Here is a 17,162-nt window from a genome sequence, read left to right as displayed (position 1 = left end):
CCACCACGAATTAGCCAACTATTGGTTTACATCCTTTACCTATGTTCGTAACAGCTCTGATAGCGATGCATATGCTTCCACCTCGTTTGTCAGCTCAGATCAGCAAATGACGTTCGATAGAATTATTTACATAATCGTTTTGAATGATTTGCGTTATGGGGCTGAACCAATACCATATGCATTTCCATTTAGTATGACAGTCATTCTGCAGAGAGCATTACGCATTTCAACTGAAGGCCCGATTCCTTCTCATAACAATTTTCATCCTGTAGTCGAGAGGAAAATCATCTGATTTCCAATCAACCGTCATCCGGTAGCAGCTATCATTCAAAAAAGCGATTACGGTGTTTTGTTTTGAATGGTCTGAGGTTTCATTCGATCAGAGGATGATGTTTGTGTACAGTGTACAACCGCGAGCGTGGAGAGATCACGCGAAGCAACCGAGACGCAGTAGAGTGAACGGGATAGCAAGTCACCCTAGCTAGTCTCTCTCTCCGTGTGTATGCACCCGAAAAGGTTCGGCTGAAGGCGAGAAGAAGAAAAGCAGCAGCAGAGCGATAAGACGGACGGATTTTTACTCTTGGTGCAAAGTTGCAGTGAAAAAATAGAGAACCCGTTTCGGGGACACAACAAAAGCGGACAAAACTTGCGTCATATCGTCGTGCGGACGGTTGGTTTTCACCGGGAAGTGTTTGCCGGAACAGAGGATCGGTCCGAAAGCGGTAATAAGGTAGGCCAAATAGCGCTGGATTCCTCCAGACCGTCGCGTGTGTGTTTCGAGGACTTTTTTCATGACGTTTTTTTTTCCTTTCTGCCTTTGCTCTCTTCTTTTCACGCACACGGGGCTCTCGCTTCAACCAACAAAATAATGTTTGGCAGCAGCTGCAGCAGCAGGAGACATTCGTGATCATTTGGAACTGTAGCAGGATAGCACATATCCTTTGCAGTAGCAAAGTGGAAGTTCTGGGGAGCACAGTGAGTCGATCCCCACGAAGGAAAATGCATCGAGCGTTGGTTTGTCGACGGAAATAGAAAGGAAACAACAGTATCGTGACTATCGGCGAACAGAAAAAGGAAGGAGCAAGGATTTTTGGAAGGTAGAGAAATAGGAAGAAGGAAAACAAACATGGCCAGCAGGAAGCGCACGGTTCGTGTATTCAGTCTGTTGGTGATATTCCTGCAGCTGGAGGCTCAGGCTAAGTCGGAACAGCCCCAGCAGCAGCAACAGCAAAGCGATCAGCTGAGTTTTGGCGCACAGGAAATGTTCTCGTCATCGTCGCAGGATTTGATGGACGAAATGTTTCAAAGAGGTGAGGCAGTGAGTAGAGGTGTAGGAGGATTAGGGACAGAGAAAACGAGCCCGGAGTTAGTGGGGAATTTAGTTTTCCAGCCGAGCTTGCTAGATTTCCTCGAACGCTCGATCGGCGATCCGCACAACCAGGTGGTAATCCTGATCAATAAGCATAAGAGTCGAAGTCTGTTTCTTGGTTCGATATCCGGCAGTACTCCGGATTTTTACAGCTCTTACTTCAAGGAAACGGTCATCCCTCCTGAAGGGAATACCACGTTCAACGTAGTGTTTCTGCCTCGACAGCTTGGGGCAACGGCGGGGTCCATCGAGATTCACACCTCGTTCGGGCTATTGCAGTATCATGTCAAGGGAAAAGGAATCGAATGCCCGTATCGGCTGAAACCATTGGTAGGCCTTAGGGCCCCACTGAATGCTACGCTTACACCTGAGATTACCCTATATAATCCTCACGACACACCGCTTCAGATCGTGGAAATCTACAGTAGTGGCGGTAACTTCCAGCTGGAGCTGCCCAGTGGAGCTCAGGAAGGGCCACAAGCTCTATGGGAGATCCCTCCGCATAGCACCAGGAGTGTGATCCGCGTTCGATTCCACGGAAAGACACCTGGAAATCATACGGCTTACGTAAGGATTAAAATATCTGGCGGTAGCGACGAGCCAACTCTCATCGACAAAATGTTGGTGGTTCCGATCGAAATCGAAATACAGACAGAAACGGGCCTCTACACCAGGATGCCATTCTTGGACCTAACCATCGGTGATACAAAGGAAAATATCACTAAAATAAGTTGGAATCTGACAAATTCCGGCGAACGTCCAGTCTTTATTCTTAGCTGGGGTGTTGATGGCGAGATTGTTCACAGCTCAAAAGTACACATCACCCGGCAGCCGCACAACAAGGTCCACTTGGAGATAGACTGGTCGAAAATATCTCCAGATAGGATACTGGTCACGGGGCTAGTTCATGTGGGCTATACATTCGAAGGATCTAGAGAAGATTTAGGATTATACTACCATATTCCAATCTCAGTGCAGGTTCTCAAAGGAAGTCTTAAATACGATCCCGAAGTTCTGAAATTCCTCACATCCGAAGACGACGACCAACAGTCGAATCAAAACTCGCAACTTCAAATCCCTCGCCGTGTTGTGATCCGGAACAACTTCAACGTGCCATTATCAATCTCAAACATCAGCGTACCTGAGAATTGCTCGCGGAATTTCCGAATCGAAGGATTCCGACCCAAGGTTCTGCAGCCGGATCAGGAGGAAACCCTTCTCCGGATATCCCGAATCCTCACCGACAGTTTGAACCGGTCCATCGCGTCCTACATCCGTCTGATGACGAACATCACCGACTACGAACTTCCCGTCTACAGCTATACCGGGAAGCTCAAACGGATCCTACCCTTCTCCACCACAACCATCCGCCCTCCCGCAGACTACGAAAAGCTGGACCTGGACGAGAAGGAACTGAACTTCGGCATCCTTCCGATCTCGACGATCGGCGAAACGCTGATTGCCTTTTTCAACGCCAACCCTGAGGAGATTGCGATCCGCCACTGGAAAGGAGCCATCACTTCGGAGGGTTTCGGTGCGCCTACCATAACCGTAATCTTGCGAGGCTGCGGACCACACGAGGGCGAAAATCTCATATTCTGTCACACCATTCTGCCGCAGCATTGGATGGTGTTTCAGGTCAGCGTGCAGTCCAGTACGACGGACAGCTATCATGGCAAGTTCAGCATAACCACCGACTACGAGGAGATTGTGACACCGATTAGCTTCACCACAGCTGTCGGAAAGCTGGAACTCAACAGGGAGCTGTTACACTTTGAAAACTGCTTCCCGGTGAGTAGAATTCTGTATGTTATTATTATTATTATCAGTATTATTGCTTTAGCGGTTTCTGTGGGAAACTCTACTTATCAGCAATGAAACACCCGGTTTGAATGTGGGGTGTGTAACTCTTTTGTTTATTATTGCTGGGTATGCGCGCTCCCCTCATCCACTCAGTTTATGTTGATGTTTACTAACGTCGACAATGTTGCGGGACAAATGCGCGATAGCCTCATTGATGGGATATATATTATTCTTTCCCTCGTCGGCGGGAGCCCACTACGGGAAGGGTAATCTCGCGTGGTATCAATAATTATTGATTTTTATCTTACTGGGAGGTCATTTGTTTCCCGATCAGTAGGATACGATAACCGATATTTAAAAATCCGATATCAACGATAATCGAAATTCGATATCGGTTTTATGTTTGATGAATAATCATCGACATGGTTCTATCTCCAGTTGAAGGATCTGGTAACGAAGAATTTACTCATGACGAGCCAATGAGAAAGATCTCTACCGCTAATTGGTACGCCGGTGGTGTAGTGGTAAGCGTGACTGCTTTCTCACTCTAATGGGTCTGGGTTCAATCCCAGCGGAGGTCGATAGGATTTTTCTGAGGCATAAAAATCTCTGGTCACGTCATTCTTCGGAAGGGAAGAAAAGCCGTTTGTCCCGGCGCATGTGTGTTGAATGGGTGCGATATCCTGCGCAGGTGTGGAAGCTGCCTTCCTGCACATTCGATTGCCGTCAATGGATGGCAATCGATGTCAAAGGAAGAAGAATTTTGTATGTAGTTATCAAGACTCAAGAGGAATGAAAGGAAAGATGACCAAGTGGTGGACGCCTCACTCCGAAATTGATATGGGGCTGTTCATAAACTACGTAGACTTTTTATGGAGGGGGGGGGGGTTAACAAATGTCTACGCTGCTGGTGGAAGCATAACTGTCCCATGTGACATTTAGACTTTTTTGAGGTTATGATGCTTAACGTTATAAATCAATACATATTTTTTTAAATATTAAATTAAAACATGCTGAATATTCCAAGAAAGGTGAAAAAATGTGAAGTCGTTTTGTTCCATTGCAAAAATGGACGCATATCTGTCCCACTGCTCTAATTTTTAATATGTATAAGAAATTCTTCAAAAATTATAGTCTGTTATCCAAGTAATACATCGTTAACATATCACAAGCCAAATTCAAAAATTAAATTTAATCTTTGAATTATTTAGATGATACCTCGATAGCGTCGTAAGCACATTAACACTTTTTTTTAGAAAAAATTGAGCTATCATTCTCAGTTCTGTTGCTATTTACAAACAAATAAATTATAAAATGTACTAATCAACCTGCAACACTTTATCATATTTCTATCTTTTCGTGACACATATGATAATTTGGTATTGAAAAAATATGGAGTAAAATGATGAGATTTATTTAAAAATATAATATAAATGCATACAATGGTTAACCTTAAATAACTACCATTCCAATGCATGTTGCTTGGTCGGAAGACCAACTAAAAATGATGTTTCGTTTTCTCCAATAACAGGTACGACAACTGCCAACAGAGAGGCCTTTCAATTCTACGAGGATACCTTTGCCAGAGTACGTTAGCTTCTGTAGAGAACGTATCCTGTTCGATTACCTGGAGTTGTTTCTTGGAAAACAGTTTGCAGTATTTAGGGTCCTCACTGTTGATGGTGCTTGCGTATCCTAGCTCATAACTTCCTTTTTGAGAAAAACAATTTTCTCATGATGACCACGTACGGGCGAGGCTTGAATAAGTTCAACGTGTACTGTTAGACATTAGGCTTGGCGATCGACACGTTCGTGACTGGACTTGTTATGTCAAAATGGATTATAAACAAATTCCCGGACGAAAATTTAGTGGTCGTGGGGATGTCCCTTCCAGGTATAAATTTGTTTTTGCTGATAAGTTTGCTCGGAAACTAATGATTTGGCAAGGAATCTGCAGTTGTGGCCTTAAAATCATGGTTTTCATCACATCTCACACAATGACGTAGAACAGGGTGTCTACTACCTGGAAAAACCGGGAATTTTACTTTTTTTGGAAAAACCTGGAATATTCAGGGAATTTTGGTTCCATTGGAATTTTCCAATTATCACTTCATTCGTAATTCAAAAGAAGTTTTTCGTTCAGTTTGTCGAAACGTTTCTTAAGGGCACTGAACTTGACAAGCATCTGACAGCTAAGACAACGTGTGCGAACGAGACAAGTTCATTCAGAGAGTCTTGTCACGCTCGCTCTTCGCTGATTTGTATGTGGAGGATCAAAATAGTCGTAAACAGGAAACAGTCGAAGAAGAGAGACTGGCAACCGTCAAAAGGAAGCATACGAAGCATGTATTGTATAAGAATAAGCATGCCAGACAGCAGGTCTGAGAGCCTACATATAATTTTTTTTTTTTTGAGCTTCAGAGAGGGTCGGAGATCTACTGAGAAATGTGTTGAGTTTCAGGGTAGTTCGTAGATCTTGAGAACAGAACTACAAACAAATTAAAAGTAATTAATAGAAATTTATAAAAACAAAATCACAAGAGAGGTCGTAGATCTTCAGATCAATGTTCAAAGAAATTTTCAAAACTTCAAGCAAGCAAAAATAATTTCAAATCAATTGGTAAAACTATAAGCGAAATTTTGCAAATCTTCAGGGAAATTCGCTTAACTTTAGACAAGTGCAAGAATCTACAGTGAAATATAAAGTATTTCACATAAGTTTGGAGATCCTCGAAACATTATTCAACATCAGAAAAGTTCGTAGATCTTCAGAGCAAAGCTACAGAACTTTGAAAAAAATTACAGGACTTCTGAAAAAATCACAAGAATCTCAGAAATGTTATTGGATCTTCAGTAAAAATTGCAGAACTTCAGGGAAGTTCAGCAATTTAAAAAAAAATATTTACACGACTGCAGGAAAATTTGTAGATCTTGAGAGAGACATTTAAAACTTCAAGGAAGCTCAAATATTTTCAGATAAATTTTGACAACTTTAGGTAATCTTCAAGGAAATTTTCAAATCTTCAGGGTAACCCGAGAGGAATTAACAAAACATCAGAGAAGTTTGCAGATCTACTGAGAAATTTATTGAGCTTCAAGTTTTTTTTTTTGTAGATTTTGGGAATAGAGCTACGGAGCTTAAGACAACTTTACAGAACTTTCAAGATATTTGCAGGAATTTGACAGAAAGTTTCACACAAATTGTGAGATCTTCAGAAAAATTCGTTAAATGTCAGAAAAGCACCTCAATTCCAAAAACAAATCGCAGCGAAGTACAAAAGTACAATATTTTGCAGAACTCCATGGAAGTCGGAAGTAGATAGATCTAAAGAACTTCAGAGAAGTCCGTAGACCTTAAAAGAAGTCTGTAGAACGTCAGAAAGTTCGTACGTTTTTAGAAAAATTTGCAAAACTTCAGCAAAACTAACAGATCTTCGGGAAAGTTCGCCGGTCTTTAGATCAAGAATCCACAAAGAAATTTAAAGAACTTTAGAAAAGTTCGGAGAACTACTGTGAAATTTATTGAACTTCAGGGCAGTTCGTAGATCTTTAGAGCAGAAATACAGTACTTTAGAAAACATTACAGAATTTGAAATAAATTTTAGAAACTTCAGAAAAGTTCAGAGGGTAGATCGTGAATCTACTCAAAAATTAGCAGATGTTTAAATAAATTTTCAGAGATATATAGAGATATTTGCACAGCTTGAGAAAAATTAGAAAAACTTCAGAATACTTCCTAAAACTTCCGGAAAGCTCAAAAATTTCTAGATAATCTTTTAATTCTTTAGAAAACTGTATAGATATGTTCAGAGATATTTGCAGATATTCATTGAATCATGAAAATCTGCAGAAAAAATTACGGAACTTTCGAGAAGTTTGTAGATTATTAGATATTTTGTGAACATCAGAGATAATTGTCGATCTTCAAGGATCTTAAATCTTCAGGGATTCAGAAACTTTGTAGATTCTTAGGAAAATTTGCAGAACTTCTGAAGAACACACAGAACTTCAAAGAAATCTGTAGAACTACCGAGAAATTTGCAGATCATCAGGAAAGATTGTGATCTTTAAAGAAATTTTACCGGAGAACAGAAACAAAACTTCAGGGACGTCAAAAGGTTTGAAGACCATGCAGAATTGCGTTGTTAACAGAAATTTTCAGAACTCAAGGAATCATGTAGATCTAGTGAGAACTTTTCCCACTAGCTTGTCTAAAGTTGGTATCGACATCCTGGCGAAGTTTTGAAATCCATTTTCATCTTCATATCGCAGCTCTTGAAGGACAAGATGAGCCAGATCCCTGCCGGTGTTCCTCCTGAGCAACCATTTCCTACTCCACAAAGTTCACCTTCTCCTTCTCATTTTATTTAAAATAATAAAAGCAAATACGTCTGCCGAAACAAGAGCAATTTTCCGGTAATTCATGATGGAAGTATTTTCTTTTGATTCCTGATACAGTTTTGTTTTGAAATCTAAATTGACAGTTCTTTTGACATATGCAGGCAGTGTGAACACCAGCAAACACCCCCCGTTCGACAAAGTGTGTCGAAAGTAAATTTGAGCAGATTTTTCATTATGGCGGCGGTCAAAATCAGACCAAGTAATCAGATAGTCTAAACGGACCTTAAGAGATTGTAGACATGTGAAACCATGATTTATTCTGTCTTGATCTTTCAAACAGAGTTGGATTCAAACATATTATTCAAATTATATTTTGTTTTTGAAAGCATATTGTTATCAAATTTTGATATATCGTTTTATCGAATCTTACTTGTATTTATATTCTTGAATTAAAAAAATACTAGGATAAATGCACCTATAGTGGAGGTACTTTAGTGCAATGTGTTCCTATGGTGGCTTATAGAGTCTCCCTAAGCCGCTGTAGAAGTACATTGTACTAACGTACCTCCACTATTGGTGCATTTACTAAACATAAATTGTACAAATTAATATTAAACAACCTATGTGCATCTGTTCTGCTGTAATATTCAATAACTTTTTTGCTGAGCCGACTTACAAGTACCAGCGCCCAAGTTTGAACAATCAAAAATAACATAAATCAATAAGTACATAAAAGGAATTCCAGATGGATTAATAGAAAAAAAAATAATGTGTATAATTTGTATGCACCTGGAATTTTATTCATCCGACCTGGAAAAACCTGGAAAACTCAGGGAATTTGATTCCTTGGATTGAGTAGACACCCTGTAGAAGGTTTACATTAAAGAGTGTCTGAAAAAGCGGATTTTACCCTTCATTCGGCAACACAAGACCAACGTTATGTTTTGGCCGGATCTAGCCAGCTGTCACTACTCTAAGGATGTACTAGAATGGTATGCTGCAAACAATGTTAATTTCGTCGCCAAAGAGATTAATCCTCCGAATTGCTCTGAGTTCAGACCGATCGAAAAATATTGGGCAATTGTCAAGCGAAAACTTCGAGGATGCGGTAAAGAAGTGACAAATGCACAACAAATGCGTTGTAAGTGGAATAAGTTCACCGGTACAGTGTCACCGGCGACTGTGCAGATCATGATGGCATCGATCACAAGTAAAGTGCGACAGTTCGTTCGAAACGGTGAAATGTAATAACTCGTTTGAAAGCTGAATAAATACCCTTTTGTTCGACGTTTTGATCAACCGTGTATGTTGTTTAGTTCTTGAGTTATGATCACTTGAATGCGTCCAAATTTACTTTGAATCGGGCTTTAATTGCCTAGGGTAGTCTCAAAAACTATCAATTATACAAAAAGGCATTTAGACAACAATTTCATTGTGACTTGCCAGTTCCTTTAGGAATTCTGAATACTAAATTTCAATGTAGTTATTATTACTACAACAAACAAGCAATTTAAGGGGAACTCTGAGGAGCTTTCGAAGCATTTCCTGAAGGTCTTCATGCTAATTTCATGACAAACCTCGAATTAAATCGTTGAAATGCATCTAGTGATGAGCCTAATGACCCATTCGGCCTAATAGCCTCACATAATATAATGAATAGCCATTAGAACAGTGCTATTTTCACTGTATTTAGCGGGGTGAAACAATTTGCCCACCGGACATTAACTGCGGGTGTAAATTCAGCAAAATACTCTGAAAGTTGTTCTCATATGGGATTTATAAAAAAGTAAACATTTCCAATATCATTTTTCCCACGTTGATATAAATAATCCGATATCTCGCAGCAAAACGAATATTCAGCATTGATCGCATTGCAACTTGTGGCCACGTATCCCGCTACGGCTCGTCACTAAAATTGTACACGTAGGTACATCGTGCACCTTGACCTGCAATGGCACACTGCTATTAAGAGCTGCTCTTCCATATTCGCTCCACATTCAACACATGTTCCTAATCATCACATAGAACAGTAGAAAAAAAATATTGCATGAAAGTCTGCAGCTGTTCTGAATCGATATCACCCCCTTCCTACCTGCCGTGGGTGCAATGATATAGGCCACCAGCCGCGAACTACGTCAGTGCTTCCCATTTATCGATCTATAACTATTGCATGCAAACCGTTACTATTGTCACGTGACTAATTATTGTATTTTTTTTTTTACTATCGTTTTAGGGCAAGCTATGTTCACTTAATCTGACGGCCCATTCAACGTTCCTATCGAAGATCCACGTGGAGGGTATCAAGACCGATGTGGACGGAATCGAGTTCACGGTGGAAAGCCGGCAGCCGGTGATTCACCCGAACACGGTGACCAACATCGGCCGGTTGGTGTTCGATCCGAAGGTGATTTGCAAGATGGACTGCTACAGTAGCTTCGATTTGCTTTCGAAACCGTTCGGGGTCAAGTGGATGGCCACATTGGACAACTACGAACAGTATCGGAAGTTGGACAGCGAGAAACTGCTACAACAGCTGCAGCTGTACTCGGAAATGAAGCAGTCCTGGAAGAGTATCCGGTTTCAGCTGACTACGGATCCGATCCGGAAGTTTGAGTTCAATGCGACGGTGGATCTGGTGTGGCCAAAGCTGCTGACGGAAAATATCCACTTTCCTACGCTGCAGATAGAGCAAGAGGCGGTGAAACTTATTACCATTAACAATCCGTCGGATCAAATTCTGTTCGTGCATTTGGTGCTGCACGATGTAAATGTCCATGGGAACGATATCAGTGCGTTGCCGCCAGAGATATTGTCCAACTGTGAGAATTGTAGCTTGAGTGAGGAGAACGTGTTTTCATTCTTCCTGTTCGACTACGACGATATCTATGTGAACTACGTGAAGCCGAACTCGTTCCTGAAGATAGCAGTAAAGTTCACGTCCAAAGTGCCAGGGACTTACTCGACCGTTTTCTACATGCGCAACAATCTTACCCTGATAGATGCGGTTTGGATACAAGCCAAAGCTGTGGTACCGCAGTTCAAGTTTGGCAACAGGAAGCCTGGGTCTCCTACGGCGTTGCAGTTTGAAATAACGGATAAGCATCTGAAAACGTGTGCAAAGTTCCAGGAACCGGGTGTTGATGAGATCGCGCTCGCAATTCAAACGAAGCGTTCGTTTACGGCGCGCAACTATGGCGAGGTTCCCATTGCGATATCTGGTATTCGGGTGGAGGATATCCTTTGCGAAGGATACGGTTTCAAAGTGTTCGATTGTTCTCCCTTTGAACTGCAGCCGAATGCGAGCAAGAAGATTGAAATAGCATTCTCTCCTGACTTTACCCTGGCGAGGGTCACGAGGACGCTAAACTTCGATACTAACATAAACTTTCCCGTGAATTTTACCCTGCTGGGAACTGTTCCAGCTCATAGATTGGAATCTTGTAGCTTAAGTCTAAAGAGGCCGTGGTTCGAGCCGGTACTGAAAATCATCCTGATCTGTGTGCTTTCGTTGGCTTTCGTGGGCACTCTAATGGCCGCATTCCTGGATGCGAACAATGTCATAAAGGATCACATTATCAACCTGTCCAGAGATAGAGGCCCCATTCAACCACCATTGGATCTTCGACAGATTGCCCTGCAGAGTCCGACCGCTACGGACGACGTCAGTGCGGATAAAGTTCCAGCCAATCAGAACAACTCTCGAAACAACCAAGTTCATAGTGCAAAAAAGAAACCTTCTACCAAACAGCTCAACTCGAAAGTTCCCAATGGTAATGCATTCAACAAAACTTGGAACGATTTCACCTCGAAACTGGGAAGAGGTTTCAATTCCAAGTCAACGGAGCCCACGACGAGCAAATCCTCACCGGAAACGGACAAGCGGTCTCAGAAGAGCCGTCGATCTATTACTCCTCCCAAGGAGGAAATCCCGCCTCTCGGGTTGAGTTCAAATCACCTCGTATCCACTCCCACCACCACCACCACCAGCAGCACCAAAGAACGTAACAAAGTTGCAATCGAAGACGATTCCAGTTCCACTACGACGGAAAGCTCGGAAACATCATCCTCAACAATGTCCTCGTTGTCGGTCTCATCACTAACTTCGCCTTCGTACAAATCGACCTTATCCGATTCCAAACCAACCAAATTATCTACCACGGCCAATCATCATCAGCATCACGCTCCAAGCAGAACTCCTACCAGTGACTTAAAACCAGAATCTAGTTCTACAGTCAGCGTGAGTACCAGCCAAAACCACATCATCAACTACGGTCATCATCATCATCAGCAGCAGCAGCAACAGCAACAACAGACGAAAGCAACGGTATCATCTCCACAACAACCACCAGCAGTCAAACTGAACGTGAAAAAGACCAAGAGCCTACCGATTGGTTACGAGTCGGCTGGTATTTCACTTGCACTGGGTACATCGATTGTCATGACGCCGCCAAAACCGGCAGCTGCGTCAATGGCAAAAGAAATCAACGGAACCACGGCAAACAGCAACGCAGGACTGCGCAACAACGGCGGCAAGAATAATCACCATGGGAGTGAAAAATCATCGTCCGGAAAGGGACCGGGCGGAAAGAATGGGGCGGACAAGTTTAGGGAGCATTCCGGGAAGGAAAATGGCAGCGCCTTCGGTGAACACGGTGGAAAGGTGAGTATGGAAAGGAGTTTTTCTTATGCCAATGGGGAACCTCGCTCAATTTTGAGTTGGTTCCAACTTTCAACGGCCTTGAAGCTGCTGCAGTGTTCCTGCAGTTGAAGTAACTTACAAATACTTACAGAATTTGTAAGTTACTGCAGAGATTGGATTAAACCTACAGTATGTTCCGGAACTTCCTGAGCTTCTGAAACACAGCAAGAGAATAGATTTCCAAAAGCCTGTCGGAGTTCAGGGTACCACGTCCTGTGGAATTCATATTTACTTATTATTCACCAAGTGTTAGTTCACGCCCAATGAGATCAACCCAAATTTGAGTTCAGTTTACTCATAAATCGTAAATAGTGCAGGAATTCAATTCTATGAGTAAATTAGCTTCGTTTTTCCATGAAAAAAAAAACCCGAATATGAGAAAAGTAAAGATTGGATTCTCTCAGTCGATTGGTACTACTCCTAGACTGAGTAAAGTTTTTGAAAATTTTCCACATTTTCCGGCAGATTTTTTAGGTTTCCACAGGAAAACATGAGGCAAATTTACTCATCGCTGAGTTTGTGCACTTTTTGCGATTTATGAGTAAACTGAACTGCACACAAAATCCATCTGTATCTTGTCATAATAACAGCTGATGAGTATAGTCGCTATATTCATAGTCTGGCGAATATAATTTCGATCTATCAAAAAGCGGAACCATTTCAATATATTGTATACCAACAAATGAAAAAGTCCTATCAACTTTTATAAACAAAACGATGATTAATCTTTCCTCGACAATCGAACACAAATTACCGGCATCATCGGATAGGGGAATCTTTCCCCAACCCAAAGATAGTGTTAGTTTGCGTAGGCGAGTCTTGAATCACGAGAAACAGGGTGGCCAGTGAATTTTCATTTTGAAATTCCCGGTTTTTTCCCGGTTTTCCCGGTTCAAATCTTAAAAAATTCCCGGTTGTTCGTATTCAACAAAAAAAAAACGAAATTGAACGCATTTTTAAGAACGTGCTAAACGGAATTTACAGAAAGCATAAAAAGTGGTTTAAGATGATTCCCATGATTCTGGAGCTTTAAAATGTGTGTATAGTCTGAAACTAGACCTTTTTTTTAAAAATTTGTGATTAATAACAATCTTCTTGATGCAAGATTTGGAGTAAAAATAATTCAAATGTGAGATTTTGAAATTTTTTCAAGATAACAGATTTGAAAAAAATAAATATTATACTTATGCGTCGTGGAGTCATAATTGTCATGCTCTGAGACTTGGAAGCATTTTAATGGTTATAACAAATTACATAGCAATCTATAGAATATAGCGGACAAACCCTGGATTTTTTAGAAAAATTTAAAATAATTCAAAGTGTTGCTTTCAAACAAATATTGAGAAGGATTCCCACACAGTTTTCGAAGGAGAAATTCTGAGCAGATTTCCAGAATTATTCTGAAATAAAATCATTAGAAATTGTTAGATAAATTTGGAAGAATTTCTATGGAGAAGAATGCAAGTTCTAAATTAAATTGTTAGGTAATTTTAGAAGATTTAAAAAGGAGTTTTGAAAAACAAAACTTTGCGGAAAATCACTACGTGATTCTGAGGAGATTTGTATGGCAGATGAATTATAAGAAGAATTCCAAGAGAATTATGATCATAATTCAACAAGAAACAGAGTTTTAAGGGTGTTCTGGCAATAATTTCAACCCTAGTGCGAAAGATTCATCACATAGCTCCAACAAAATTGATTGCAAAAAATTTGCTGATTAGAAAAAAATTCTTTAAAATACTCCAAGGGGTTTCTAAATAAATTTTCGAAAGATTTCTGCTGTTTTAAATAGAGTTAAAAGACATTTTTGAAAAGATTTTCAAAGAAATAAAAAGTCTCCGTATAGGCTCAATGGAATTCTAAGAAGAACGAAACATTAAAACCCCGAAAAAGAATAATTCAGTTTCAGTTTTTACAAATATTTGTTTCCAAAGTCCAGCATCTTCAATATTTTATTTTAAGGACCATGCACTTTACATCTGAAATTGAGACGAAAAAAATCAATTTGGAATATTGCTGAGTGATTAAATTCTAAAAACAATAAGAAAGTAAACTGAAGAAAATTATGCAGCAAATAGAACAAGACATTTATTTGGTAAAATATCACGCTGTTTTAATGGTTTATTCTGAAATTCTGATGTAAAATTTTTTCTTAGGGTATGGTTAATTTATTTACCCGGTTCTCTCGCTGAATTCCCGGGTTTTTCCCGGTATTCCCGGTTACTTTTCAAATTCCCGGATATTTCCCGGTTTTCCCGGTTTGCTGGCCACCCTGGAGAAAATGGTTTCCGAAGTTTTGTTCGCAATAGCTGATGTGCTCTTTTCTGTTGTTGGTCGTGATTTGCTTGATTGGTTCCGCTATTTGACAGCTCAATTGGTTCCCTAGATTCTACCCACCAGACTATGAATATAGCGACTATACTAATGAAATGCTATGAATATTTGCATATTTCAAGTCGAACAATACATTAGGTCTTAAGTACCATTGATCGATTCTCTTCGTCGACTTTCTATTTCGTTAATGACTTGGCTACAAAACCGTTTCTTATCGCGTTTGGCATATTAGACGCTAGATAATAACGTCTTTTATTGAACTATTTGTTGAAAATAGCTGAAAATGTCTATACATGGCCGAGGGGATGCAAAGTAAAAATCGACGAAGAGAATCTGTCTGTGCTTTGTTCAGCTTGATTTTTGTCCATGTTTCAAGCAAAATTTATGATTACCAAACGCTCGCTTTTCTAAGTATTGACATAATCATATACTTACTTCTGAAAAATTCACACAACACCACTAATCCCGTTTCAGAACGACTCGTCCCAGCCAAAGAAATTCGGAAAAACTCCTGGCCGCGAGCGCAAATCCAACAACAACAACAAAAAGGGTTCCAACTCCAAGTCCATGCACAAGGCCCAGGCCCTGCAGTACTCTTCGTCAAACTTCGGTGCCAAAGGAGGTAACAACAATGGCACGGGTGCCGGATGCTTCTTCACCAGTAACAACATCCCTACCAGCAGCAGCCAGGTCCCAACGCCACCCAACGTTTGGGGTGAAAATCGCGCTCGCTTCAGTGACGTTGTAGCCCAAGCCACCTTGGAAAAACCGACCGCCAACGCCAGCGGCAATGCTTTGGGTGGTGCAGCCAAGATGTTGAATTTTGATTTGATGGGTGGAAATAGTTTTGGCGTTGGTACTTCTTCAAATCCGATGGCCTTATCCATCGGATCCGATCAGCTTCAGGGTGATGCTTCGAAAGTGGCTGCTTCTCTGTTCGGTAAGCCAAAGGATGACGGTCTCGTTGCGGTGGAAAAGGATCTGAACACTGACGTTGGCTCAGAGCTGGGCCCTATTGGAACTTCCAAGAAATCCCCATCGACAACGCCAAAATGTTGGGAACCGTTCGGCAATGTCATTCAACGGCCCACACCTGTTTCCATCGGTAATAATCTAACCAACTCGGATAGCTATTTTTCGCAAGCTTTTGGAGACTACAACCATGGTGGAGATCAGTTCCGTGGGGCTACTTCACTCCAGGCGAATAGACCGGATCTTCAAGCGCAGTCGGCTTTCGGAGGATTGAACAACAACCATGGCTTGAGTGCTTCTGGGGGAATGGATCCCGTCGGCGACTTGAACCAAATGGCACTGGACCAACGCGTTTGGGATGCTAACAGACTTTGGCAAATGATGCAAAAGAACGAAGAAATGAATTCTGCTTCGCTGATGGACTGGAATTCACTTTGGACTTCCCCTTCAGTATTCCCTCAGGCTAATCACCTGCAGCATCAATCCAACCAGGCTGTGTCGGCTATGCACATGAATTCGCGTTTGACTAACAACTGGCTCAATCCGGATGCGACGTCGCGTCCACCGCAGATGCCTCTTCGGGCTCCGCCAGGTTTTTCTCCTGTAAAGCCCAACCCCAATGCATCTCTATTGGCACAGGCACATCAACTGAACGTTATGCACCATCAACATCAGCAGCAACAACAACAACTCCAACAACAGCAACAACAGCAGCAGCAGCAACAGCAGGATTCGAATGGGGTCAATGCTAACGCCTCCTCCGTTCCGACGTACGACCCTTTCCGTCTAAGCTCAATCTGGGCACCGGCCAACTCCGGTGGCGATGTTTGGAATGAGAAGAAGTGAAGAAGAGACAACCGACAACAACTAAACAGATTCATGCACTCTGTTTTTTCATGAACAAAGGAAATAGTATCACTGCTGTTTTTTTACTTTTCTATTTTATTTTATTCTATGAATTAGTTTTTACCGCAACCGTAGATACTCAGAAGAAGAAGGTTTTGAATTAGGACTTATTTTTTGTCAGTTTTGAACGCGCTGTGATTAAACCACAAAGCTATCATTTTTTTGTCACTAATCTTTCTACGTTCAGTTTCTAATCATATTGTTTTAGTTTTCCAAAATACTAACAATGCACTTGAGTTCATTACTTCCCTTTAGTTTTTTGAAGGCTTCTCCTTTAGATAGCCTAGAGAGCAGCAATGTGGTGGAATAGGTCGAACGTCGAAGCAGAATTTGCAAAATAATTGAATTCGAACACTTCGAAATAAACAAACAAGTTTAAATTGGAAGTCTTACATAAAAAAATATTCAATACTTATAATATCCTTAACACACAAATGAGAGAAAGATGCTAAAATTAACAATTAAACATGAAAGTAAATTGTATCAAGAAGAAGAGGAGAAGGACGATCGGACTTGGTTTCGAACATGGTTCCAATATTGTACGCGATTGCAAGTGAAATAAGAAACTCGAACACACACACAGACACGTCTTTAACAATGATGACAACCACACGCTAATGGATCTTACGCTGATGATGATGATTGGATACTCGAGCAAGAATAATAAAAACAAACAAAATTGAAAACAAGCAACAACCAACTTTACTTTTGGTGGAATTTCTTCGAATTAAGACTTTC

General features: G+C 41.0%; 1 protein-coding gene across 2 annotated transcripts; it reads left to right on the top strand.

Annotated features, from left to right (window-relative positions):
- Positions 1-514: 514 nt before the first annotated feature.
- On the top strand, positions 515-17,112 carry Tmem131 (Transmembrane protein 131). 2 transcript variants are annotated; one of them, XM_065216554.1, is made up of 4 exons: positions 515-730; positions 883-3,160; positions 9,747-12,173; positions 15,021-17,112. In XM_065216554.1, exons 2-4 carry the CDS (start codon positions 1,127-1,129, stop codon positions 16,362-16,364), a joined length of 5,805 nt encoding a protein of 1,934 aa, XP_065072626.1. In that variant the 5' UTR covers positions 515-730; positions 883-1,126; the 3' UTR covers positions 16,365-17,112. The 2 variants fall into 2 exon arrangements, with proteins under 2 accessions (XP_065072626.1, XP_065072627.1); XM_065216555.1 differs by having other exon boundaries at positions 880-3,160.
- Positions 17,113-17,162: the final 50 nt, after the last annotated feature.

This window comes from Ochlerotatus camptorhynchus, unplaced genomic scaffold (genome assembly GCF_037179485.1).
Source record: "Ochlerotatus camptorhynchus isolate MF236.1 unplaced genomic scaffold, CSIRO-AGI_Acam_v1.1 ptg000064l, whole genome shotgun sequence".
Classification (NCBI taxonomy): Eukaryota; Metazoa; Arthropoda; class Insecta; order Diptera; family Culicidae; genus Ochlerotatus; species Ochlerotatus camptorhynchus.
The sequence above is the reverse complement of the archived record's forward strand: the minus strand, read 5'-3'. Positions and strand labels throughout refer to the sequence as shown.

Bases quoted from the DNA above. Each gene is read 5' to 3' on its own strand.
- Tmem131 (XM_065216554.1), top strand. From the start codon at position 1,127: ATGGCCAGCAGGAAGCGCACGGTTCGTGTATTCAGTCTGTTGGTGATA. The intron at 3,161-9,746 runs GTGAGTAGAATT...CTATCGTTTTAG, and splicing joins ACTTTGAAAACTGCTTCCCG to GGCAAGCTATGTTCACTTAA. The intron at 12,174-15,020 runs GTGAGTATGGAA...ATCCCGTTTCAG, and splicing joins TCGGTGAACACGGTGGAAAG to AACGACTCGTCCCAGCCAAA.